The 23,657-nt window shown below is 43.5% G+C and overlaps 1 protein-coding gene across 5 annotated transcripts in view; it reads left to right on the plus strand.

Moving 5' to 3' along the window:
- ANKRD17 (ankyrin repeat domain 17) overlaps positions 1 to 23,657 on the plus strand; it is a 69,727-nt gene that overhangs the window by 36,551 nt on the left and 9,519 nt on the right. For 2 of the 5 annotated variants that reach the window (XM_068188160.1, XM_068188162.1), the window contains exons 4-24: positions 931 to 1,078; positions 1,349 to 1,496; positions 2,590 to 2,823; positions 3,657 to 3,751; positions 6,681 to 6,918; positions 7,096 to 7,287; positions 7,659 to 7,768; positions 8,472 to 8,559; positions 9,121 to 9,248; positions 9,664 to 9,807; positions 10,359 to 10,461; positions 11,986 to 12,741; positions 17,929 to 18,077; positions 19,183 to 19,294; positions 19,440 to 19,585; positions 20,599 to 20,741; positions 21,181 to 21,394; positions 21,757 to 21,932; positions 22,166 to 22,328; positions 23,062 to 23,157; positions 23,354 to 23,470. In XM_068188160.1, coding sequence (XP_068044261.1) covers positions 931 to 1,078; positions 1,349 to 1,496; positions 2,590 to 2,823; positions 3,657 to 3,751; positions 6,681 to 6,918; positions 7,096 to 7,287; positions 7,659 to 7,768; positions 8,472 to 8,559; positions 9,121 to 9,248; positions 9,664 to 9,807; positions 10,359 to 10,461; positions 11,986 to 12,741; positions 17,929 to 18,077; positions 19,183 to 19,294; positions 19,440 to 19,585; positions 20,599 to 20,741; positions 21,181 to 21,394; positions 21,757 to 21,932; positions 22,166 to 22,328; positions 23,062 to 23,157; positions 23,354 to 23,470 — 3,700 coding nt within the window. The remainder of the gene's footprint in view (positions 1 to 930; positions 1,079 to 1,348; positions 1,497 to 2,589; positions 2,824 to 3,656; positions 3,752 to 6,680; positions 6,919 to 7,095; positions 7,288 to 7,658; positions 7,769 to 8,471; positions 8,560 to 9,120; positions 9,249 to 9,663; positions 9,808 to 10,358; positions 10,462 to 11,985; positions 12,742 to 17,928; positions 18,078 to 19,182; positions 19,295 to 19,439; positions 19,586 to 20,598; positions 20,742 to 21,180; positions 21,395 to 21,756; positions 21,933 to 22,165; positions 22,329 to 23,061; positions 23,158 to 23,353; positions 23,471 to 23,657) is intronic. The other 3 variants (XM_068188161.1, XM_068188164.1, XM_068188165.1) reach the window with 3 other exon arrangements.

Below are 23,657 nucleotides of genomic sequence, written 5' to 3' on the forward strand. Positions count from 1 at the left end.
GAGGAAGGGAAACAGCCTTGAGGGACTGGAGCTCCGTAGCGGTCAGTGTCATATAGGGCCCTGGATAGAGCCTCAGCCAGGGAGTTGCTGCTCTTGTACTGGACTTTGTTTGTGGCTTTACATGTGCAATTTTGTCTTACTGGGGTATTCAGGAGGGAAAGAAGAAGTAGGTTTCCTTCCAGGCTGCTCTAAGGCTTCAGTGCAGCAGAAACAGTGTTGTTAGGGACAACCAAGTGCTGCTGTGCTAGTTGGAAGTTTGTTCCTTCTATACGGAACAACTCTGAAGAAGGATTTCTTGCTGTAGGAACAGCATGAAGAGCAGTATAATTACGGGTTATGTCTGCTTCTGTTCTGTTTGCATCCCTTCTTCTCCCCTGCACCTCTTTCTTGGGAATGGTGCTGGTTGCCAAAGTTGTTAAAGGAACAGAGGTTCTTGGAAATAAAAAAAAAAAGCTCAACATGTAGTGAAGAGACATTTCAGAACTGATTCTCTGTGTATGAAAATTGTGTCTGGTTACAAGATCCTGGTATTTTCAGCACAGGAGAGAAGGGAAGTGGTTAAATCTCCTTCAAGAGAAGACTGATGTGGGTGATTTGTTTTAGTTTAATTAATAGTTACAGTGCTGAACAAATAAAGTTTTCTCAAGATTGACCAGGGATTTCCATGTCCTCTGGTCCTGGGATATCCTGTATATATTCCTCTTGTAAACTTCTGTGAAAAATTAATAGGAGGAGTGGATATGGACACAACTTAATTTTCAGTCAAGTTAGCTGGGAAAGCTCAAGTGTAAAACTGGCACTTGTTTAATTAGCAGTTGGCACGTTTTTAGCTCGTGTTTCCTTTTTTGCTGACTGTGTCCTCATGGCTGTCATGAGAACTGAAGTTGAGGCATAGTCCATTTCCACTCTGAATGCTTTGTCCCTCGTTAGCCGCAGCTTGGCCGAGGCTTGTTCCGAAGGAGATGTGAATGCTGTGCGGAAGTTGCTCATTGAAGGCCGGAGTGTGAACGAGCACACAGAAGAAGGGGAAAGCCTCCTTTGTCTGGCCTGCTCAGCAGGATATTATGAGCTTGCACAGGTTGGTTTCCTGGCTCTTAATACTATGTGTGTGTTGTGCATAACTAAATCAATATAGTAGCATTTTGTGCACCTGGAAGGGGGTGTTAAGGTAGTGAGAAATGGCAGTTCACTGGCAAACGAGTCTCACACGCACACTTAATGTTGCTAATGCAATCTTTGTGCCTTTTTTCTACGAGGGTTGCTCACCCAACACTGTGGGGAAGGTGGGGGTTTGTAGTGCAGAGGCAGGGTTTGTCACTCCGTGTTGTTGATCACTGTCTCTTGGCAGGTTCTCCTGGCAATGCATGCCAATGTGGAGGACCGGGGAATCAAAGGAGACATCACACCTCTAATGGCTGCTGCCAATGGCGGGCACGTCAAAATTGTCAAGCTGCTGCTAGCTCACGGTGCTGATGTGAACGCACAGTCATCCACAGGTAAAGAGGCTGTTGGGAATGTCTGCAGAACTGGGATATGTGGTATGCAGGGAACTTGGCGTGGAAGTTTGGGAGCAATGGCTCTCAGCCCAGCAAGGCAGAATGCTTCCTTGTGGTTTTGCCATTTAAATTCTCTTTTGTAAGTGAGACTCTGAAATATTGTTGGATGCAGATCAAGTATTATGGAGACATACAAAGGATGATAAGGTCAGTTAGTAACTGGAAGGTGTTTGAGTACCTAGGATTTGTTGTCACATTTTAAGCACAGTTTGGTAAGTTTGCGTGTATGTGGAAAAGTTATTTGGTGGCAGGTCTGGAAGCCCAAGGGGAGGACAGGAAACATGAGAAGATGGCCTCCCCCTTCCCCTCTTTCCGTGTTAACTTGCTAGCCATTTGTGTTGAAGTGACCAGATTGGGAAATCTTCTGAGTTCTTGTAGCCTGGAAGTGGAGAGCTGGTGTGTAGTCAGCAGTAACTGATGAATGGAGAGCTGACCCTGAGTGAGGGGAAGAGAGGGATACCAGAAGACCCCTTATTAATTTTTTTTTTTTTACATTTTTTTCAGTGAAGTAGTTTTCTCAGTGGCAATAAGACCTTGACCTTTAATATTTTTCCAGATGTCTTTCACAGAGGCAGATTCTTTGGCTGTTAAGTGCAGATCCACGTTTTTGTATTTTTTCCACTGAAGTTGTTCTCCTCTCCTTGTAAAGACTAGGAACATTTTGGAACCAGCCCCTTGCAGGTGTTTGAGACTTGATTTAGAAGCAGCAGTTTGTTCTGCTCCTGGTTTTGAGCTTTCATTCTTCTTCCTGCTGATTAGCAGGAAAATGGATGGGGCTTTGTGACAGAGGCTGGGCTAGAAATGGGAAGAGAGGTGCATCGGTGCAGGCAGAAGGAGATCCTCAGTTTGTCAGCACCGAACTGTTTGGTGCCATTACTGATTGCCCCCTCCCTGTAATTCTTCATCTGTAGCCTGAAAAACCCTGTTCTGTCAGGTATCCAGGTAAAAGGGATGGATTGGAGCATCAGGGGAAGTTCTGGGTGGAGAAAGGCTATCAGGGTCTGTTTCCAACCCTTGTTCTCTCTGGCTTAAGGCAACACAGCCCTGACCTACGCCTGTGCCGGGGGCTACGTGGATGTTGTGAAGGTGCTGCTGGAGTCGGGTGCGAGCATTGAGGACCACAACGAGAACGGTCACACGCCGCTGATGGAGGCCGGGAGCGCTGGCCACGTGGAAGTGGCCAGGGTGCTGCTGGAGAACGGGGCCGGCATCAATACGCATTCCAATGAGTTCAAGGAGAGCGCGCTGACGCTGGCTTGCTACAAAGGTACGGTAACAAGTGTGAAGAAGTGCCAGGGGCGAGCATGCATTCCTTCAGCCTTGCTGCCCACAACCAGGGGAATTTCAAGGGTGTGAGCACTGTGGTGCTCTTGTCCTGGCTGTGATACAGCACGCCTGTGCCATATGCAAAGTCATCTGTGTGCAGAGTCTGAGTATCAAGATCTAAACCTTTGGTCTGAGGTACAATTATTTAGAAGATGCTCTGTTAAACAAATGAAGAGACAAGGAACTAATGTGTTACAGTACAGAATAAGTAAGCTAAACATTCTGTATTACAGCTGTATTATGCCAGGTACCTCTGCTTAAGTATAGCAAATACTTCATTTTAAAGGACTTGGCACTTGCAAATCATAGAAGGTTTAGGGCCTTGCCTTTTAGGTGTCAGTGCTGAGGACAACAGGCCTTTGTTTCCTCCCTTAGAGCATTAGGCAGCAAACTTGTAGCACCCCAGAAAGGCATGAAGATGTTTAATTAAGAGGCAAAGTATGTCCCTACAGCCCAGCAGCTGCTGTTATAGTCACTTAGGACATGTTTTTTTTAGGTCCTTGCCGTCATGGAGTAGTTCATGTTAGTAGCAGAGTTGCTTGTGTGGCACCTGTATAGAAATTGGTCTTAGTCTTTCATTTGTGTTTTTTACCAGCTACACTGATAAGTTGCTGTGCGTGTAGATGGCAGAGATACAAACACACCTTTCCAGAATGGACTTTTTATGTTGTAAAATGGACATCCATAACTTCCATTATGTACTTTAGATTTCTATGAGTGTTGAAATGCACTTTCTCAAGCAGTTTCCCTCTTTTAACTATTTTCTACATGCAGGCCATCTGGAAATGGTGAGGTTTCTTCTGGAAGCTGGTGCAGACCAGGAGCACAAGACAGATGAGATGCACACTGCTCTTATGGAGGCATGCATGGTAAGAGACGTAAGGCTTGAGCAGTGAGGTCTGTGGGCTCTCTTTTCTTGCTGAAGATGGAGAAAGTGGTTCCTTTTAGTTTCCTTCTGGTACAGAATCTAGCTGTGATGTTTTGATCCTCTTGTCTGCTTGATGGGAAGCTAACTTTATTGTTAAACTGAGAATTCATTTCTTAAATTTCCTTTGTATCCTTCTCTCCAAATAGATTCCTCATGTGTTGGGATTTTCATGGCATTAGTCTTGTGTAATGTCACACCGTGAACCCGTGGCTGTAGGGGAGGGCAGTAAATCCCTGTTTAGTGTGCCCTTCCCTGAAACAACTGTAATGGTTCTAAAATCAGCCAGTTGTGTCTATTGAAGGAAGTTAATGGTTTCACCGAGGGGAATGATTAACAGAACCATTATACTTCTTGAAAGTTGTTGAAAAGAAAGTCACGTAGGTAAACAGAACTCCAGCTGTCCTTTATCTCACCCTGAAATCTTACTAGAGCAACCACATAAATATCCTTGGCGATGGCCTTGCAGCAGTTCCTGGGAGTTGATGGTAAAATGACCTTGTTTGATGTTGCGGTTGCCTTCCCATTAGGATGTTTCTGTGGTGGAGCTATGGATCAAGCCTTCCTTTCCTTGCCATTCTCTTCTGCCTTTTTAACAAAATTCCATCGGACCCACAGAGATGTTAAGACCTAATTTTTGTTAAAAATTACTGAGCAATAGGAAAAAATTCTCCTCCCTTATTTCTGCAGGAAGCTGTTCCTAGTGAGGCAGTTCCACGCTAGTGCTCAGAGCTGGCAGATAGTTGAGAGTCTCATACCTTCAGCTCTGCTGATGAGAGAAGGAGCAGCTTTCTTTAGCAGTATTTAAAAACCTTGCAATGTGAAATGAAGCAGAGCAAGGACTTCCATCTCAGCATGTTCTTTCTGCAGAAACAGTTTCTGCTCTTCAGTGGCACAAGAAAACTTCCTTGTCTGGAACAGCATTCAGCTTGAATGTGTCCTCACAGAATTGTCTATCTGTGGCACAGCCAGTGCAGGTTTAAACCTTTCTGCAGCTTTTGTGTGTTCAGGAAGACCTGTGCCTGAGAGTACCTTTTATACAGCAGCTGATATTGATTTAATGCACATGAGGTCTTGAACAATGGCACTTGCCTTGTGGGACTAAAAAGCAGGTTGATCTAGTTGTATTTCTCTTGCTGAAGGACTGCTGCGCACAGAGCTTTAGCTTTAAAATGCACCTGGTGCTCTCATGAAGGTTGCTCAGGTGACTTTTTCTGATCTACTACCAGTTGGAAGGCTTTTCCTGGCTCTTGTAGGAGAGCTCAACAACCACGCCCCATTGCAGGATTTATTAAAACATGGATCCAGTTCCCTTGTGTGGTGGAGCTCCAGCAGTTCTCCTCCAGGCTGCTTGGCCCACATAGGAAGCTTTGAAGCAAGCCTTGGTGCTGCGTCGTGCCATCCTCATTGTGGATCAGGGGTGAGCAGTTAGCTGTCTTTCCAGAGCATGATGGATGAGGCACCGTCTCTGCATTTCCCTGAGGAAAGATTCTTTATGGAGGCTTGGAGTTTTTCCCTAAAATAGTACTGTCATTTCATGTAAAAGGTGAATATGTCCTAGTTAATGTCCTAGATATTTTATCGAGAGGAAACCGTGCTTTGCTCTCTGGATATCAGAATAAGGTATGAAACACTTGAGAAAATGAAGCGGAAAAACGTCAGATGCAGTTCGGTGTTTTGTCTGGAAAAGAGCTTTTTGGAGTTGTGGTTTCCAGCTTGGCAAGGATGGCTGTGGATGCGATTCGCTGCCTCTTAGGAATTAATCTGAGATGAAGGTGTACACGTACTTACCTCATTCAGTGACAGCCTTGGGAAAGCCTTGTGTTCCTGGTGAGTGGCTGTTTATTCGCTGCAGCCCTCTGGTGTTCTGTTTGTCAGGTTGTGGTTCCTCCCAGTTGGAATGGTGGCCATCTCCTGATGGAGAAAACCAGCTTGGAGCGTTTATGCTGTTGTTGGAGTGCAGCGACCGAGCCAGTCTCTGCTTCTGTCTGAACAAAGCGGAATGGAATGGCAGTGGGATGTGTCACTGTCAGGCCTCCAATGTAAACACAGATCTGAAAAGCCACTTCAAATAGTTCCTGAATTTATGGAATACTGAAAATATGGAGGTCCTATGCTGAAGTATTTTTCAAGGAAGAAAGCAAACTTAGGAGCTGCCTTTTGGTAGAAGGGGTTTGACAGCACAATCACGGTGTCTGGAAAACCCTGCCAGAATCCTGCCAAAGGAAGGCTGTTGCTTGGGTGAGTGGCTCCTGGGAAGTGTAAGGAGCCCCTGACAAGTGGTCTCATTTAGGCTTTTCTCTTGGAAGGAGAAAGTAAGTCTTGACTCTGCTGTTAAATTGAGCAGTGAAATAGTTTTGCAGGAGCCATGAGGCAAGCCAGGTCAGTGTGCATGGCTGCTTCTTAAGAAAGGGAGGAAGCAAAAGAATCTCACTATTGTTCTTGTGGAGGAGACAAGCTTCTAAAATAGTGGTGAGCTCCCTCTTGACTTTCTAGGCTTTATTGTAGAGTTCCCCCTCGCCCCAAGCAAGTTGATCACAGACACCTGAACTGGAGTCTGATGCAAAGTTGTCCAGCTTGTTGCTTACACCATTGACAGAGAGGTCTGATATGAGCTTCATGGCACATATTCAGTGAAACATGCTCAGCATTCCTACTGGTCTCTGTTCAGTATAGGAGATATTTATCCAGATACTTAGGGAAATATTCAGAAAAACTGTTCAGCAAGTTACATTGTATTTTTGGACTCATTTTACTCACTCATTGATTTTTGTGTCTTCTGAGGGAATTTGAGTCTGTGACAAAACTGGAGAAAAGCAGTTTTTCCATTTGGTCAGTCTTCTGATCTTGCTGGGGTTTTTTTGCATTTCCAGGATGGTCACGTGGAAGTGGCAAGATTACTTCTGGACAGCGGAGCTCAGGTGAACATGCCTGCGGACTCCTTTGAGTCTCCGCTGACTCTGGCAGCCTGTGGCGGGCACGTGGAGCTGGCAGCTTTGTTGATTGAACGTGGGGCTAACTTGGAAGAGGTCAATGATGAAGGATACACGCCACTGATGGAGGCAGCTCGAGAAGGCCACGAGGAGATGGTGGCACTGTTACTTGGGCAAGGTAACTGCTGTGGGGCCTTCTGCAGGCTGCAGCTCGGTAGGCAGCTGCATGTGTTGGGGAAGAAGCCCTAAGCTGCTGTGGTTTTTGTTTTCTTTGGTAATAAGATGTCTTGTGCATATAGAAGTGGTTTGTATGCTGATCTTGCCTTCTGTAACTGGTGTTTTGTGTTGTTTGAAGGAGCAAACATCAATGCTCAGACGGAGGAGACGCAAGAAACCGCATTAACTCTGGCTTGCTGCGGAGGGTTTTTGGAGGTGGCCGATTTTCTCATTAAAGCAGGAGCTGACATAGAACTCGGCTGTTCCACACCTTTGATGGAGGCTGCTCAAGAGGGACATTTGGAGCTGGTTAAATATTTATTAGCTGCGGGTATGGACTCATTTTGTTAACACTTTTGTAAAGGCTTAATCTAAGAGAAAAATACTATTTCCGATATTGATTACATTTTCTTTAGCAGCTTCTTGAAGTTGACTTTGAAGGTTTGGAAGCTCAAAGTAATTTACTGGTTGGACTCTTAATTTAGCTTTTGAAGATTGAGTTGATATAAACTTGTTTGGAGCTAACTTGCAGTTTATATTTTTATATCTCTAGAGTATCTGATCAAGTTATCAGTTTAATAGATGCTGGATTGGAAGGGGAAAGTTTCATTTGCTGTTTGATCCTGTAAACATTGTGGAGGCTTGTATGTTTTCTGTAATGCCCATCATAAAGCTTACAAGGCTTTGGGCTTTCTGTTTCAGGGGCTAATGTGCACGCAACAACAGCAACAGGTGACACGGCTCTGACGTACGCCTGTGAAAACGGCCACACCGATGTAGCAGATGTCTTACTTCAGGCAGGTGCAGATCTGGTAAGTCATTTACCTTCTTTGAAAAATCTAAGTAGAATATTAAATTATCGACACCTGATATTCTCTCTGTTTGTTTCTGTGTTCCCAGTTGAAAATGTACACATTCTTTAATGTATTTTGGGCTGTTAGATTAACCTAAAGTGCTGAGGTCAGTTACAGTCCTCTGGTGATTGATATGTAAAGCATTTCCAAGCCATTCAAGGTTGCCTGGACAGGAAAATAGGGTGTTTCATTCCTTTGACATGGTATTCAGCTTCAAATTGTTGAGCTGATTCTGGTTTAGTCCTTATGCCTGCAAATCTGTTCTATTCCTTATGCATCAGATAGTTGACCGTCTGTTTGGTGTGCTGTAATGGAATTAAGATGGTAAGGGTAAACTGATTTTTACTTTTCAGTAGGCTTGTACACCAGTGTGTTATCAAAAAGTGATGTTAAGCATGTCAGAAGATGTCCTGTTTAACTAAAATCCCCCTCGTGTGCCTTGAGTGCTTTTTTGTCCAGGAGTCAGACCTGTGCAGAGACAGGTGGTGAATGGTTCATCTGCCTTCAAGGTACCCTTGGTTCCAACATTAGCTAAATATTTATGTCTAAGTTTGTGAAACTAGAGAAGGATGTTCCATTTTCCTTTCAGAAACCCAGGAGGCTGGCTTGCCTTCTTTCACATGCTACTTTGGATTTTGAAGCTTTTCTTTATCTGCTCTAGGAGCATGAATCAGAAGGTGGAAGAACCCCTCTCATGAAAGCTGCCAGGGCAGGTCATGTTTGCACTGTTCAGTTCTTGATTAGCAAAGGTAAGAGTGTGGAATGGTTTGGGTTTTCCTGACTTCAGAAATACTTCAAGTTAAGAACATGTCAGAGCTAGTGTAACTTCCTTGGATTTGTTTTAAATATCCTAGCTCAAGTAGGCAATTGATTCTCCAGCTAGGCATGTAACGATTACATGTGGTTTCTGTTGAGATTAGTGGAACTGCGTGTAGTTGTAAAAATAAGTGTATTTCAGTCTTTAATTCCTAGTAAAAGCAGCAGTAGTAGGGATCCCTGGGGTCTCCATGCCCCGTGGTGCAGCTTTGGAGCACTGTCTTTGGCAGTTGAGCTACAAGTGCTTATTGGTTTCCAGATTTTGACTACAGCTTGCTTGATGTTTCAATAGAAAATGGGAATTTCCATTTTCCCTCTCTTGGGCTGGTTCTCATGAATTTTTCTTGTCCCTACCTTGCATGGAGTAGGACATCTGATTGATGAGAATGGAATTTTCCCTGTGTAGATTGCCGAGTAGTTAATTCTGTTACATTTGATAGAGGTGCACCTGTTGAGGTCATTTTCAGCTGATGTTTGCCCTTGTGTTTCTGCAGGAGCAAATGTGAACAGGACTACAGCGAACAACGATCACACAGTGCTGTCGCTGGCCTGTGCCGGAGGTCACTTAGCAGTGGTGGAGTTACTGCTCGCTCATGGTGCTGATCCCACACACAGACTCAAGGTTTGTCCCTCAGCTGCCTCGTTTTCCTCTAAAACTAAGGATACCCAGTTGGATTTTCTTCTTTTGTGTTCTCTACAACTTACCCAGCCTGTGATGATTTAAATGGAAGTTTGCACAAGCAGATGTTCTGCTCATCTACCTGTTGGAATTAGTGTAGGTCTCTTGATCATCATGAGTATAAAGGCTGCCCTCCAGTTGTAAAGTGCGGATTGTGGAAGAGGAAAGAATTTTAAAGTACTTTTTTTTTTTTCTTTTAATACTTCATCGAGTCTTTAAGTTTAGATGAGAACTTGTAGAGATGGAGTATTTACTGGGGCAGAGGGCAGTCACATAGGTAGTGTGTTGTGTCTCCCAAAATGTTGCAGTGTTGTTTTCATGATTCTCTTTTCTAACTCTTTGATCTTTCCCTCTTCAGGACGGATCGACCATGCTAATCGAGGCAGCCAAAGGCGGTCACACCAGCGTGGTTTGTTACCTTTTAGATTACCCAAACAACTTGCTTTCTGCTCCTCCGCCCGACGCCACTCAGCTGACCCCGCCATCCCATGACCTAAACAGGGTAAGATTTCAGGGCTCACGATCTTTTTGCACTTGCTTACTTGAGAGTTTAAAGGTGAGAGAAGAGTCAGTCATGTCATACCATGAAGTGTAGATGAGCACACTGAAAATTACTTAGAGCTGTAATGGAAATGGGGAAGACTTCTGGACATTATGATGTAGTGTTCTCATCATTCTTATTGTTCTCTAAGTATTACTGGAAAAAAAACACCGAGGGTGGAAAAAACCAGCAAGTTCAAAGATGTGCTGAAATGAAACTCTACAGAATTGAATTTGTAGCCCATTGTGGCTTGTATTTGCTGTGCTACAGTACAGCACTGTACCAATGCTGAGTATAGTTCAGCAAGTAATTTCTTAGGTTAAAAATGCCAAGTACGTGGAGATCACATGATCTGCAGGTGTTAATTACTGAACTCAGCATATTAAAAACCATATTGAATGTTCTTAGTCACCATTAAAATCTATTCTTCTAACAGATTTTGTTTACCTTCTATTGAATTATAACTAGCACAGAGTATGAGAAAAGTAATCTGTTAGTATCCGACGTTTTAGGCTCCTCGAGTACCAGTGCAGGCGCTGCCCATGGTCGTCCCACCCCAGGAGCCTGACAAACCCCCTGCTAATGTCGCCACAACCCTTCCCATCAGAAATAAAGGTCAGTCATAGTTCTGGAGCTTATTTTCTAAATATCCTTCCTAGGTAGAAGATAGAGGCTTGCACTTGTAGCAGAGTAGTTCCTATGAAGAGTGTTTGTGGATTCAGTCAAGGAAACTGCAATTTTGATTTTTTTTTTTTTAATTTTTTTTTAAGGATTTGCTTATCCACCAAGTATCAGTCATCTAACCCTGTAATCATAAAACATCAAGAAATCTGCCTAAGTAAATATGTTAAAATGTACAGTCTGACACACTGAACTAATGCACAATGTTACCCAGAAGTCTATAGAAATTGGATAATGGAAGTTGCAAAACCCATGTTAATCTCCATATCATAGATGATTTGATAACTTGTGTTTCCTTAGGTAGTAGTCTGGGAGTGGGTTTGACTAATTGGATTGAAGGCGGAATTTCTTGTGCAGTAAAATCTTTAGTCTGATGTGGCTCAGGTCCTCCTAGGACTAAATTTGCATCTATTTTGCTCTCGCCATTTTGACACTTAATGCTTTCTGTACTTAAGAATTCTCATCAAAAACCAATTTTTATCAAGCATCAGCACTAGCAAATACAGGCGTGCATGTCCTAAAATTAATCCTGTGTGTACACTTGTATTGTTCTGGAGATACAGCGAGGATGGCTGGAAGAAACTGGGCACCTCCACTGCCTCAGATCCTGAGTTTTGATTTGCCTTTCGCCCTTCAAAATTAACCGATTGTTGCTTCTCCACCTGGTATGGCAGAGCATGTCAGCTGTGTTACTGGGGACTTCTGCATAAAAGACCAGTTGGATTAGTCCATTGCTTGTTCTTGCAGGAAGGCTGAAATATTTGCCTTGCCTGGACAGACAGCTGAGCTTTGACACAAACAAAATCATGTCTGCTATGGATAAAACGTAGTGGCTAAAGACACCCTGTTAGGTCCTGCTAAATCTAAATGACTGTCCTGGGTTCTGGCACTCTTTGTCACCTGTGCAAAGCTGGATACCTGGAGCGAAAGGATGCCTAGTTCTAGAAAGCATAGCACTTCTTAAAGTGTACCAAGTCGGTTGCAAAACCGGCGGCCTAGTCCCAGTCGTAGAGATGTTTTTGTGTCCCTTGGGCTGCGCTTTCAGGGCTGTAAGCATATGTTTATGTCCCAACACCATACCAGATGCAAAACACCAAGTAAAGAGACAGCATATCCTTGATTTTTGTTCCCAGTTTTCTTGTAGCAGCACTCGGTAGCAGCGGCTCGAGACAATCACTTCCTTTGGCAAAAGCGTAACGATTGCTGGAGTAGACCTGTCACCGTAGCACAGGGCTTTGTGGGATGCATGTGCAGTAGCGTGGCCTTTTAAAATTGCAATCCGACTGCTGGGTACAAATTGGTAGGTGTTCTTGGAGGGCCTTCGGGACACGCTGACCTTCTGTGGGTGCTGTGCCCTGGTGCGTAGCCGGCCACGCAGCAGCCCAGCAGTAGCTCTGTAATGAGGATGCCGTTCGTATGCACTTCCATTGGTTCTGAGGGGGTTTCTTTTTCACACAGCTGCTTCTAAACAAAAGTCCAGCAGTCATTTGCCAACAAACAACCAGGATGTACAGGGTTACATCACCAATCAGTCTCCAGAGAGCATTGTAGAAGAGGCTCAGGGCAAGTTGACAGAGCTGGAGCAGAGGATAAAAGAAGCCATAGAGAAGAACGCTCAGCTGCAGTCCCTGGAATTGGCACATGCTGACCAGCTCACCAAAGAGAAGATTGAGGAGTTGAACAAAACGAGAGAGGAACAAATTCAGAAGAAACAAAAGATTTTGGAGGAACTGCAGAAAGTGGAGCGAGAGTTACAGCTGAAAACTCAGCAGCAGCTAAAAAAGCAATATCTAGAGGTAAAAGCGCAAAGAATTCAGCTCCAGCAGCAGCAGCAGCAACAGTCTTGCCAGCATCTGGGACTACTGACTCCCGTTGGGGTAGGAGAACAACTCTCAGAGGGAGACTATGCACGATTGCAGCAAGTGGACCCCATCTTGCTCAAAGATGACCCTCAGCAAGCTGCTGCGCAGACGGGTTTTGCACCAGTTCAGCCTCTGGCCATGCCACAAGCTTTGCCTCTGGCAGCAGGTTCCTTACCTCCAGGGTCCATCGCAAATCTTACAGAACTGCAAGGTGTTATAGTTGGACAGCCAGTGCTGGGCCAAGCACCACTAGCAGGGCTGGGGCAAGGAATACTGACAGAAACACAGCAAGGGTTAATGGTAGCCAGCCCTGCTCAGACGCTCAATGACACGCTGGATGACATCATGGCAGGTGGGTTTACATTGTTATGAGCAGGTATAATATTTGCTTGACCAGTTGAGGGTATGTCCACTTCTTTTTATATGTGTGTGTGTGTGTGTGTTTGTGTATTCCCACGAGCTCTATGGCAAGCACCACTCGTCCTCTGATCCCTGTCTTGAGGAGTTGGGAAAACTAGCTTTTAACTTTCCAGTTCACAGGGTGAACTAACCAGTGCCTGTTGGTCAGGTTGGTATGGTGGAGTAGCATTTTTAACTCGTCATAGTTTGGGGAGGGGTGTATTAGAGTTCATGTGGTAGTTCTATTTTGGCCTGATCGTAGCTCAGCAATAGCACCATGATGGTACTGGGTAGTACTTGGGACTAGCTGAGAGCTGACTTGCAGTAGGCTGAGCAACTGCAGCACCACAACTAGCCTATAAAATGTGAGGGACCTGCAGGTTTATCTTGAGAATGAGAGCTGCTCGAGTTGGCCTTCTGTATTCTACTTATTGGAAGCTTTTATTTCTGCTTGCGAAAAAAAAGGCAATAATCCTATGAATTTCTGAAACATCTCATAAAAATGGTTGCGAGCAGAAAACATGTTTAGCCTTACCAGATTCTTGTCATCGCTTCGGAGAGTTCTTTGCCCAGTGACATGAATGCTCTAAGGCCTTAAGCAGTAAAATAGGAGAATGAAGCAGGTTTTAAATGCGAGTTGTTGCTGTTGTTTTAGTTTACACCTCTGTTGTGCTTCATCTGAACCCCTTCCATGCTAAAGCAGTCATTGAAATACCCCTTAGCTGAATAGAGATGAACTGGTAGGACACAGTCTTATAAAAAAGTCACTCTTGGTTAAGCGGATGCGCTGTCATTTTTGCAAGTGCTGTCCATCTGAGCAAGTCTGCTTTGCAAAGCTGTTAGGATGAGGGATGTGTTCCAGAGGAAGGCAGGTCTCCAAGAAGGTGTTAGCCTGGAGCTGGTCCTGCATATACTGCAGGAGTTAGAGCACAGTAGTAGTACAGAGTCAGTGGAAGGCATGGTAACAGATGAAAACTACCAGGTGGTGATTTTGTAAAGCACTTGGAACACCACTTTTGAGGTGAGACAGCTGATGAGTGACCTTGTGTCCAGGCAAAGCTTCGTTAAAGGTAACAGAAACTTTTTTGCTGGAAATCTCGTGTTAGAATTGAAGCATAGATGTAAAGATTGGAAGTGGATAAAAACACAAAGGTATGCATGAAAAGGTAGATAAAATGACATGTATACTGCACTAACAGTAACAGTTCCTCTCGTGGAACTGCTGGGGTACAGGGCAACATGAATTTAAAAGCTGGGATGATTGCAGTTCTTGGTAACTTATAAAGAATCTGTGCAATGCACTTGAATTTTGTTTAAATACAAGTGAAACCTGGAGTTAGGACATTTGGGACATGTGTTTAGCTCCATGTCACATCTTGAGAAGGTGCCATTTCAGGTCAACTGCCGCATAGCCGAGTGCCTGTGCATGCCTTTTTGGGCAGTCAGGTATTTCCAATGTGAATTTAAGTGAATATTTTGGTTCAGCTCAGCCCCGCTTGTTAGTACGTGTGTGCACACATGCAGTTGAGAAGGAAGTCTGAATTCATTTTCTGTCAAGTGCCTGATTATAGGGTGTTTTTTTAAGCAAGAACAGACACTGGCTTGAGTATAGAACTTCGGTGCTAGCCTGTAGTGAGTCCACAAATCACAGTTTAATGAGGAGCTGAAATAGGTTCAGTGTAACACAGAACATTTTAGTGGCCACTAAGTGTTTGGTCAGTAATGCCGTGTACTGCTTTAAGAGAAGCTTCTAGAGTATTCTTACGGATTTAAATCCTTCTTTCTGAGGTGCCATGAGTTTAGTTCCATTGCAGAGCTGTGTTTAGAGCACCAGTTACAGAAACAAAGCTTCACCTTGACTGTGCAGACTTGATTTAATGTGCATCTCTGTGCTTAATTAGTTGAAAACAATGGATAAGTAGTAAATAATACTTAATTTTTTTCTTTGGGCTCCTTCATGATCCTGCTGGAATTGAGGACAAGTGAAAGGTTTGCTCTTGAGCTTCAGATATTGGGCAAGTTTTTTGCTTGCTGTGAGGCTTGTAAAAAGAAGCATTTTTTTAGAGTTAGTTATTTAAGTCATGTATGGAAACATTGCATCTTTTAAGTGGTGTGGCAAAGATCTAAAGAGAAAAACCACCTTGTTTTTAATAACAAGCTTTTTACAAAGTAGGAACTATTCCAAGGATTACGTCCAGTCACAGAGATTCTCAAAGGACTTCAGGAATCTTGAAGCACTTGATAAAATGCATTCCTGGAAGCTACCTTGTGGGTTGAGTCAGCTGGAAATGCAGCTGTTTAAATTAATACATCAGAAAGCAAGCTGTAAGCTTTTCACAGAGACTCAATACTGAAAAAAAATAACAGAGTGCCAGCATCCCAGGAAAATCAGGTTGTGTCCCACCTGGGACCTGAGCAGGAGCTGGTTTCACGTGGGGCTGACCTGCCTTAGGCTGCCTTGCACACTCTTAACTAATAACCAGCAAGACTGCAGGTGTGCAGTGGTTCTCAGGCTTCATCCATGGAGCCTTTCTTGCACAGCAGCAGCCCTGTGTTTGTGTTGGAATTCAGAATGTAGCTTGCTCAGTTACAGTCCGAGGCATGTTCTGCATCTCAAGTGCTCTAGAGTGATTTTAATCCTGCGTGGCACGAACACGGTTTGTAATAACTGAGGATACTACAGAGAAATTTGGAGCAGAGAAGGAATTGTTGTGGAGCAAGCCTGTAGAGCTGGCTTGAAACCAGTTGGGAAAAGCTGAGATGTCTCATACATTTCTTGTAAAGTATTTTTTTTATTCCGTCCCTCATCTTGCCTCATTGTGTAATGTGGAACAGTTTTTATCTGTGTACTGTTGACATTACAGGAGACAAGGAATCAGTGCATAAGGCCAATCCTGTGCCCACAGCAAGACAGCACTTGTGAGACATGTGATGGCCACATAAGGAGAAGTGGGATTACAAGGGCATGTCACTCTGGTGAGACCAGTGGGCATGGGGGAGGAGGTAGCTGCTCTGAGGGTCTCCTCTCTTCATTCAAGCTAAGAGAGAGTTGAGGTATGGCCAGAAGACTATCAAGAGCACTGCTGTTCCAAATACCAGTAAGCACAAAACTGATTGTCTGATACCCCAGCAAATGTCCAAGACTGGAACTGGAGTAGTCAAACGATGCTTGGCGATGTCTTCCGACCAAGAAGCTAGACTAAGGTGTAGGTGGTCTTGTACCAAGTCATGTCTATTCTAAATATTCCATTAGTGACCTAACGTGGAAGACTTGGTTATCCCAGGCATGAAATAATGATGTTGCCATGGTGAAGTACAGACTTGAGTTCACTTTGCCATTAGGCCATTAGAGTAGGGCAAGGAGCAGAGTGCAGAGATAAATATTTGACTGTCAGTCTGTTCAGCGTGTAGAATCACGCTAGTTGGTTACTCTTCTCAGTGCTCAGGACTGCTGTGAAAACCTTTTGGGTTATTGAAAACTTAGAATATTTTAGCTTGGGCGCCATAGAAATTTTGTTCATCACCCTTGGCATGTTCATTAGAAATTTGAACTCTACACAGGTGATGTTGAAATAAATATAATCAAAGCGATTACCCATAAAAATGAATATTGTGTCCCAGTGAATTGTGCTGTAGGTATATGAACTAAATTTGTGTATTATTGCTGAAGCACATCTCTTTTCTTTTCTGGGTTTATTTGTTTTGTATTTGGGACGAGGAGTGATTTGGGTTTTTTTTTTTTTGCTCTTTCTCCTTTCACTACAAATGTAAAAAGTACACATTACCTGAACTGAGACCTTCTTAACTAACTTGATTTTTTTTTTAGCCTGAGAATTTACTAATGTCTCCTGTAATATGCTTCCCAGTCCCCTTTTTGGGACTTGAGCAGCAATTGTTAGAAACTGCTTAAAACACGTGCAATTTTTGATCTTATGTCAAAATATTTTGGCATATCTTCAGTATGGTAATTTTAATCCATACCTAGTGTGATTTGTGAGATAAGTTTTCAAAAAATATTCAAAGATCTAGATCAAGGGAGTTTGAGTTCTGAATTCTGACTTAGTCTTAAATATAAGATAATGATACTTTCTGTGTTAGAAGCTGAGGGTTTGCTTCTCCTGGTGCCATGTATTAGCTTCTTTGCTGGGATTTTGTGTAGGAAATCCAGAAATTAAATTAGTTATGGATGTAAAATATAGCTGCCTTGTAGAGGTGGGAGCACACAACTGGGCCTGATAGGATACAGGTTTTGTGGCATCAGTTGGGGAACTGTTTCATTTTAAAGTGCTTTTGTCAACTGGGCAGAAGTGTGTGGTGCTTCACCTTCTCCTTTGCTGTTATGCCTCAGAAACAGCTGGAGAACACTGGAGAAGTGACAGGGAAAAAACCATTGAGTTCTTCTGAGGGAAAGTAGGAAAATGGGTGTTTTCCCCAACAGCTGCTTTAGCCTCAAGTTTGCTGTATACTCCTAAACATCCCATGTATAGAATGAACTTCAGGGAGCGTGGCAGTCAGTGCTATCTGTGTCATGTCCATACACTGTTATCACTGTAAGTGGTGTTACCTTTGCTTACCTAACACCTTGACCAAACTCTCTGCAACCTGCTGGCGCAAAGCTTCCACTTCTCTGGTTTCAGCAAATTCTGCCGTGTGAGCATCCTACCCTCTTGCTTTTTTTGTTATGTTTATGGGGGGTGGGGGTGAACACTGGACAGACTTCTACATGAAAACATTTAAACTGTTTTAAGAAAAATTGCATAGATACCCATTGGTTGGACTTGTTCTGCAGCCCTGCTTCCAAAGGTACGGAGCTCCAGGTCCAAATAATGGCTGATTTGTTGTAAGAAAGATCTTTGGGTTAAAAAAAAAAAAAATCTTATGGTTGGCTTTTAAAAAACATGTCAATCTGATACTTAACTCTTTCTTTGATTGAATACAGTAAACCTTTTTCATAGTTCAAATTCTTACAGTTAAAGGATCAAAGGTTGGGCTCAGTGTGTGGAATACATATATTTGTGGAAAACAGGAGTTTTTAAGGAGTTCCGTCTGTTGGTGGGAGTTCATCCCACTGTCCCTTTATTGTCACATTACACTTGGGAAGTGTTTTGCTTTGACTAAGTGTGGTTCTTCTGTCCAACAGCAGTGAGTGGAAGAGCATCTGCAATGTCAAACACTCCTACCCACAGCATTGCAACCTCAGTGTCCCAACCTCAGACGCCGACTCCGAGTCCCATCATTTCTCCTTCAGCCATGCTGCCCATCTACCCTGCTATAGACATCGATGCCCAGGTGAGCCTGCTGCTCTCACAGATGCACAAAGCTGTATTTTCCTGCATCCTGAATAATTCAGTGCTGGCAGACAGTTCTGCTGTATAATGGATTGGGGTCTGGGGACTGGATTTGCTGCTTTTAGAAAGCCAGAACAACACCCCCAAGAGTCGCAACCCACTTTCCTCTGTGCTCTTGCCGAACAAAAAGTGGTTTCTGAATGACTAAACACTTGTATTTCTTATTCCTTTGTTGTCAGTGTGATTATGAGAAACAGCAGAGTTGCCTACTGACAGAAATTAAATGTTTTCTGGCCTGGTATCCTAAGACAAAAATAAGCCTTAAAGCATTGCACACAGAGTTTTTGGTTGTGCTTCCAAGTTGCTGGCCAGAGATCACGGATGTAAGAAAGTCTTGAAGCTAATAATTGCTGTGGTTTTTTTAGCAAGAGGAGATAATTCAAGCTCTCATTTCCACTAACGGAAAGGCTTTTCTATATTGAAAATAATTGTTAGAAGGGCAACTTTATGTTGACTTGGGACTAGCTGGCCATCAGCAAAAAGCGTACACATACCAACTGGCATATATCTATGCACGGCTCTGGGCTATACATAACATGACTAAGATTTAAGCAGCATGGAGCAGAGGAAAGGCATGAGATCATCTTGGCGAAAAGGAGAGAAACCTCTGGAAAATCAGCCCTTAGTTGCTTGTGGCACTTGTCTTGGATGCTGCCCTAGTGAAGCCTTTGGCACTCCTGAACCGGAGTGCTAAGAATTAAAAACAGAATTCTTACCTTCGTTATACCGTCTAAAGGTCACAGTCAGGCAGTGGTAAAGAAGTTAACCTGGTTAGCAGAGCACAGATGAGAGCTCAGTTCTTGAAGAATCTCAGTTCTTCTTAAGGATTTCTTCTTAAATCTCCCAGCAGAGCTGCCTTGAGAGGTAGAATCCTGTCATGAACTTGCACACAGCTGTCAAGGGGGGCATCCATAAACATGCCCTTAGCTTATAGAAGCTTTTTCTTTTGGCATGGGTACAGTTATGTTTTGGCTATTGTGCACTCTAGCAGGGGCTGTACTTGATAAAGCAAGGATTTATCTTGTGTGTATGTCTGTTTGGTTTAGACTGAGAGTAACCATGACACAGCCTTGACGCTGGCTTGTGCTGGTGGCCATGAAGAACTGGTACAAACCCTGCTGGAGAGAGGAGCTAACATTGAACACAGGGACAAGAAAGGTGTGTATCTCACCATGGCAGTATGAACCCTGTCTGCTTTGCAAGTGTGTCCCACTAAATAAATCCCCAGTAAGCCTAGACTTCATGTGAAACCTTTAGGCTTGCTCTTCTGGTGGTTTAACTCATGTCATGTTTTCTGTTTCAGGGTTTACTCCGCTTATTTTGGCTGCTACAGCCGGCCATGTGGGTGTTGTGGAAATCCTACTGGATAATGGAGCTGATATTGAAGCGCAGTCTGAGAGAACCAAGGACACTCCCTTGTCTTTGGCTTGTTCAGGAGGGAGGCAAGAGGTAAAGTAAACCTTAAATCTTCAGAAGCACTGTGTCAATGACATACTGTGTCAGTACAGTACAAGAATCTTCCAGAAAAGATACAGTCACATGGGTTGTGTGTTTAAAAAAGATGCAAAGACCTTCACATTTTCCAGTGTACACATTACCACGTGTCTCATATAGACTGCTTTTTCTCTTTGGATAACTGGACTGGTGCTGTGCAGGTATCTTCATGAATGCAGTCATTAGTTCCCCATTATGGGACTTTTACCAGTATAATTAGATGTAGATATGAAATGAATGCTGTCATGCATATTCTTGCTGGGAATGAGGAGTTAGACACAAATGGGTTCCATATATGAACCTTATCATAGTTTTCAGGGGAAAAAATGGGAAAAATCTGGGCTTTGGGCAGCAGAGATTATGTCAGGAACACCCTCCTGCCCAAATTTTGGGTTTGCCAGTATATTTATTCTAGGATTTCATGGGGAAACCTTCTGATTGAGAATTGTGCAGGTCTGATCTAAATGTTAATGCTTAAAACCTGAAAGTGAAGCAAGTTTAACATTGCACTGTAAGTGACACCATGGGTTTTCACCTTAGTGTACACTGTGATTTTAAGTTGCTAGACAGTTCAAATTCTTTTCAAGTCCTCTGCAGGACAGGCCAAAAAGCAGGAGTACTTTGTGCACCATATTGAAACAGAATCTCTGGGTCTGGCAGGTTTTAAAGACAGCTGAAGTAATCATGAGGAGATCTGCTTTTTCTTACTGTGCTGTTGAATTTGGTAGACTCACGAGCAGCCATGATTGATTTTTTTTTTTTTTAAAGGAAGTTTTTACAGTGGCTTTGGGGTCACAGGTGTGGCCTCATCCAGTCATCAAGGCAAGGAGTATAGCAAAGCAACTGATAAAAGCAACTTTCTTACCTTTGACATCTTCCAACAGAACATTAAGGTCTAAAAAGCATTTATCTTGAATAGATTTGCAAGTCTGGGAGAAAACCAGATGTTATTTGTTGAAACACTGCAGGTGGTGGAGTTGCTGCTAGCTCGAGGGGCAAACAAGGAGCACAGGAATGTGTCTGATTACACACCTTTGAGCCTCGCCGCCTCAGGTGGCTACGTGAACATTATCAAGATTCTGCTGAATGCTGGGGCAGAAATCAATTCCAGGCAAGTTACCTTTACAGCCCTTATCTCATGTGCTTGGTTGTGAGTTATGTGAGGAAAGTGTGTGTGTTTTCCCTGCATAGTTTTCTCTCTGTGTGTGCATTTATGCCATGCTTTTGCATCCGTTGGGAGGTAGGAAACAGCTCAGGTGTGAGCTGCACAGGTACAAGGAACGGGCCAAGCACAGGCTATAAGTTAAAAGCACACCTTAAAAGAGATGCCCTTCAATTTGAAGCAATCAAAAAGTAAAAGTGGAGTTTCTAAGTAGAAACACTTGTCCTAAACCTTACTGCTTTGGAGAACCTTTTGTAGGTTTTGTAGAACTTGGTATGCAGCTGACTTTTCAGTCTTGTGTAAGTACCCTGCCTCCAATAGTTTATTATAGTCGCATTTCTGAAATGACCTTTAAAACAGTTTTGGTTCTTTCTTTCTTCTCTTTCAGAACTGGTAGCAAATTGGGCATTTCTCCCTTGATGCTGGCAGCCATGAATGGGCACACTGCTGCTGTCAAGCTGTTACTGGACATGGGCTCTGATATAAATGCCCAGATCGAGACCAACAGGAATACAGCTCTGACTCTGGCCTGTTTTCAAGGAAGAACTGAGGTGGTCAGCCTGCTGCTTGATAGAAAAGCTAACGTGGAACACAGAGCCAAGGTAAAGAGCAAACATCTGGAGGGGTCTCCAGAGAGAGGTGCTTGCAGGTCATCATGTCTGTGTTGGAACCTGATCTTCTTGCCTTTGTGCAAGTCAACTTCTCTAGTTCAGTTCTCTAGTCCAGTTAACTGAACTGAACCAGATATCCTATAGAAAAAAAAATGGCTGCATTTAAGGGTTAAGATTTTGGTGATTGCAAAGCTCATCAAAAATGTGTTTCTTCAAAAAATGTTGATTCATCTTGAGGCACTTACAGGTGTAAGGACAGCAATCCATTATGTTTGTGAGTCAGATAAATACTGTGTCTCAGGTAAGCCACTCACCCCCCACTGATGGCTTCTTTCTCCTGCTTGTTGTCCCAGACTGGTCTCACACCATTAATGGAAGCAGCTTCTGGGGGATATGCAGAAGTGGGCAGGGTCCTGCTGGACAAAGGTGCAGATGTCAACGCTCCCCCAGTACCTTCATCCCGAGACACAGCTTTAACCATTGCTGCAGACAAAGGGCACTACAAGTTCTGTGAGCTCCTCATTAGCAGGTATGGTGTTGGCAAGTGAGCAGCTTAAAGGAAAATGTGGCTGTGTTTAGGCTTCATTTTCCTAATATATAATAATATTTCCAAATAGCCAGTAAAGGTTAGGAAATGGGAAAGGTTCTGTGTGTCTGATTTTTACCAGATAATTTAATTTATCTCAAGTACTCAAATTAAGTTCTTCTTGGGGTCAGAGTGCTTCCTTTTGCCTAAATGCAGGAATGTGTTTGGTTTTGTAGGGGAGCTCACATCGATGTGCGGAACAAGAAGGGGAATACTCCACTGTGGCTGGCAGCAAATGGGGGGCATCTTGATGTTGTCCAACTGCTGGTCCAGGCTGGAGCTGACGTGGATGCAGCTGATAACAGGAAAATAACTCCTCTCATGGCAGCCTTTCGAAAGGTAGATAGCAAAGTTCAGCTTGGCTCTTAGCTAGGATTGTCTTGCTTATCCCTACATAGCTGTTAGAAGTAGATCATACTGACAGAAGCTACGTATTTAATAATATCTCAGTTAATTTGAATACTTGGCCTTGAATCTTCAGAAACAGATACGTGTGTCACCTTGTGTAATATCTGAGTTCAATTCTAATTGCAATTTACTTTATAGGCAATGTAGTGAGTCTGGTTCTGGTGTGTGTCAGGGGTGAAAATTGCAGTCTGTTTATGTGTGTTAGAACTGGGGGGAAATAGGATTGGTTCCTTAGGCAAGAGAGGGTGAGGACTTTGGTCAAAAAAGTGTGGTTTAGCCTGATTAGAGTCTACAAATGATTTCTGTTAGTAAGAGAGTGTAGTTGAGGTGTTGCAGTACTGCAAACATTGCAGATGACTGCAGAAGCCTGTAGCTGTTAAGAGTTGGGCATCTGCAAACTGCCTCAAAAAAGGCAGAAGTTTGTGCAGATACTTGTGGAGTAAGGGCAACCTGACGAGAGGTAATTACTTGCCTTCTCTGGTGTCAGAAATGTGCCTCAATAGTTCAGAAGGTGAGAAAGATCTCAAAAAAAGTGTTGGGAGCTTCATGTGGTGAGGAGTTGCAAAGAAATATTTTGCAAGGAGTGCTGGGGCTGAAGTGTTTCTCGGTAAACCAGAGGCAGCTGGTCTGATAGACAGTGTTGTCCTTGAAATTTGTTTTGCAGGGTCATGTGAAAGTGGTGCGTTACCTGGTGAAAGAGGTGAACCAGTTCCCATCCGACTCGGAGTGCATGAGATACATAGCGACCATCACTGATAAGGTAGGATGGGGGGGAAGGAAACACTTGACAAGGAACAGTGTTGTGTCTCGGCTTCAGAGACAGTGATATGACCTCTCTTCAGTTCAATGACCACCAGCTTTCAGCCAGAGCACAAGTCCCATTGGAATTTTTGAGGAAAAACATCAGGAAATGAGAACACGTGGCACTTTGTTCTCAATGTGCTTTGTCATTTCAGGAGATGCTGAAGAAGTGCCACCTGTGCATGGAGTCAATCGTTCAAGCCAAAGATAGACAGGCTGCAGAAGCCAACAAAAACGCAAGCATTCTGCTAGAGGAACTGGACTTGGAGAAGGCAAGTGGAAAGAGTTGCAGCTAAGAATTTTCCTCTCTTAAAATTCCAATTTCACATTCCTTCAAGATGATAAGGTCGGTAAAAGTAGTTATTGGGTTATAGGAGTGTGTGTAATGACCATAATTGGAGTGTCCAGAGCTGAGCATCTTGTTGTTCAGGTAACCCTTGAACTTTGCTATTATTCAGA

Source organism: Anomalospiza imberbis, chromosome 4 (assembly GCF_031753505.1).
Source record: "Anomalospiza imberbis isolate Cuckoo-Finch-1a 21T00152 chromosome 4, ASM3175350v1, whole genome shotgun sequence".
Taxonomy (NCBI): Eukaryota; Metazoa; Chordata; class Aves; order Passeriformes; family Viduidae; genus Anomalospiza; species Anomalospiza imberbis.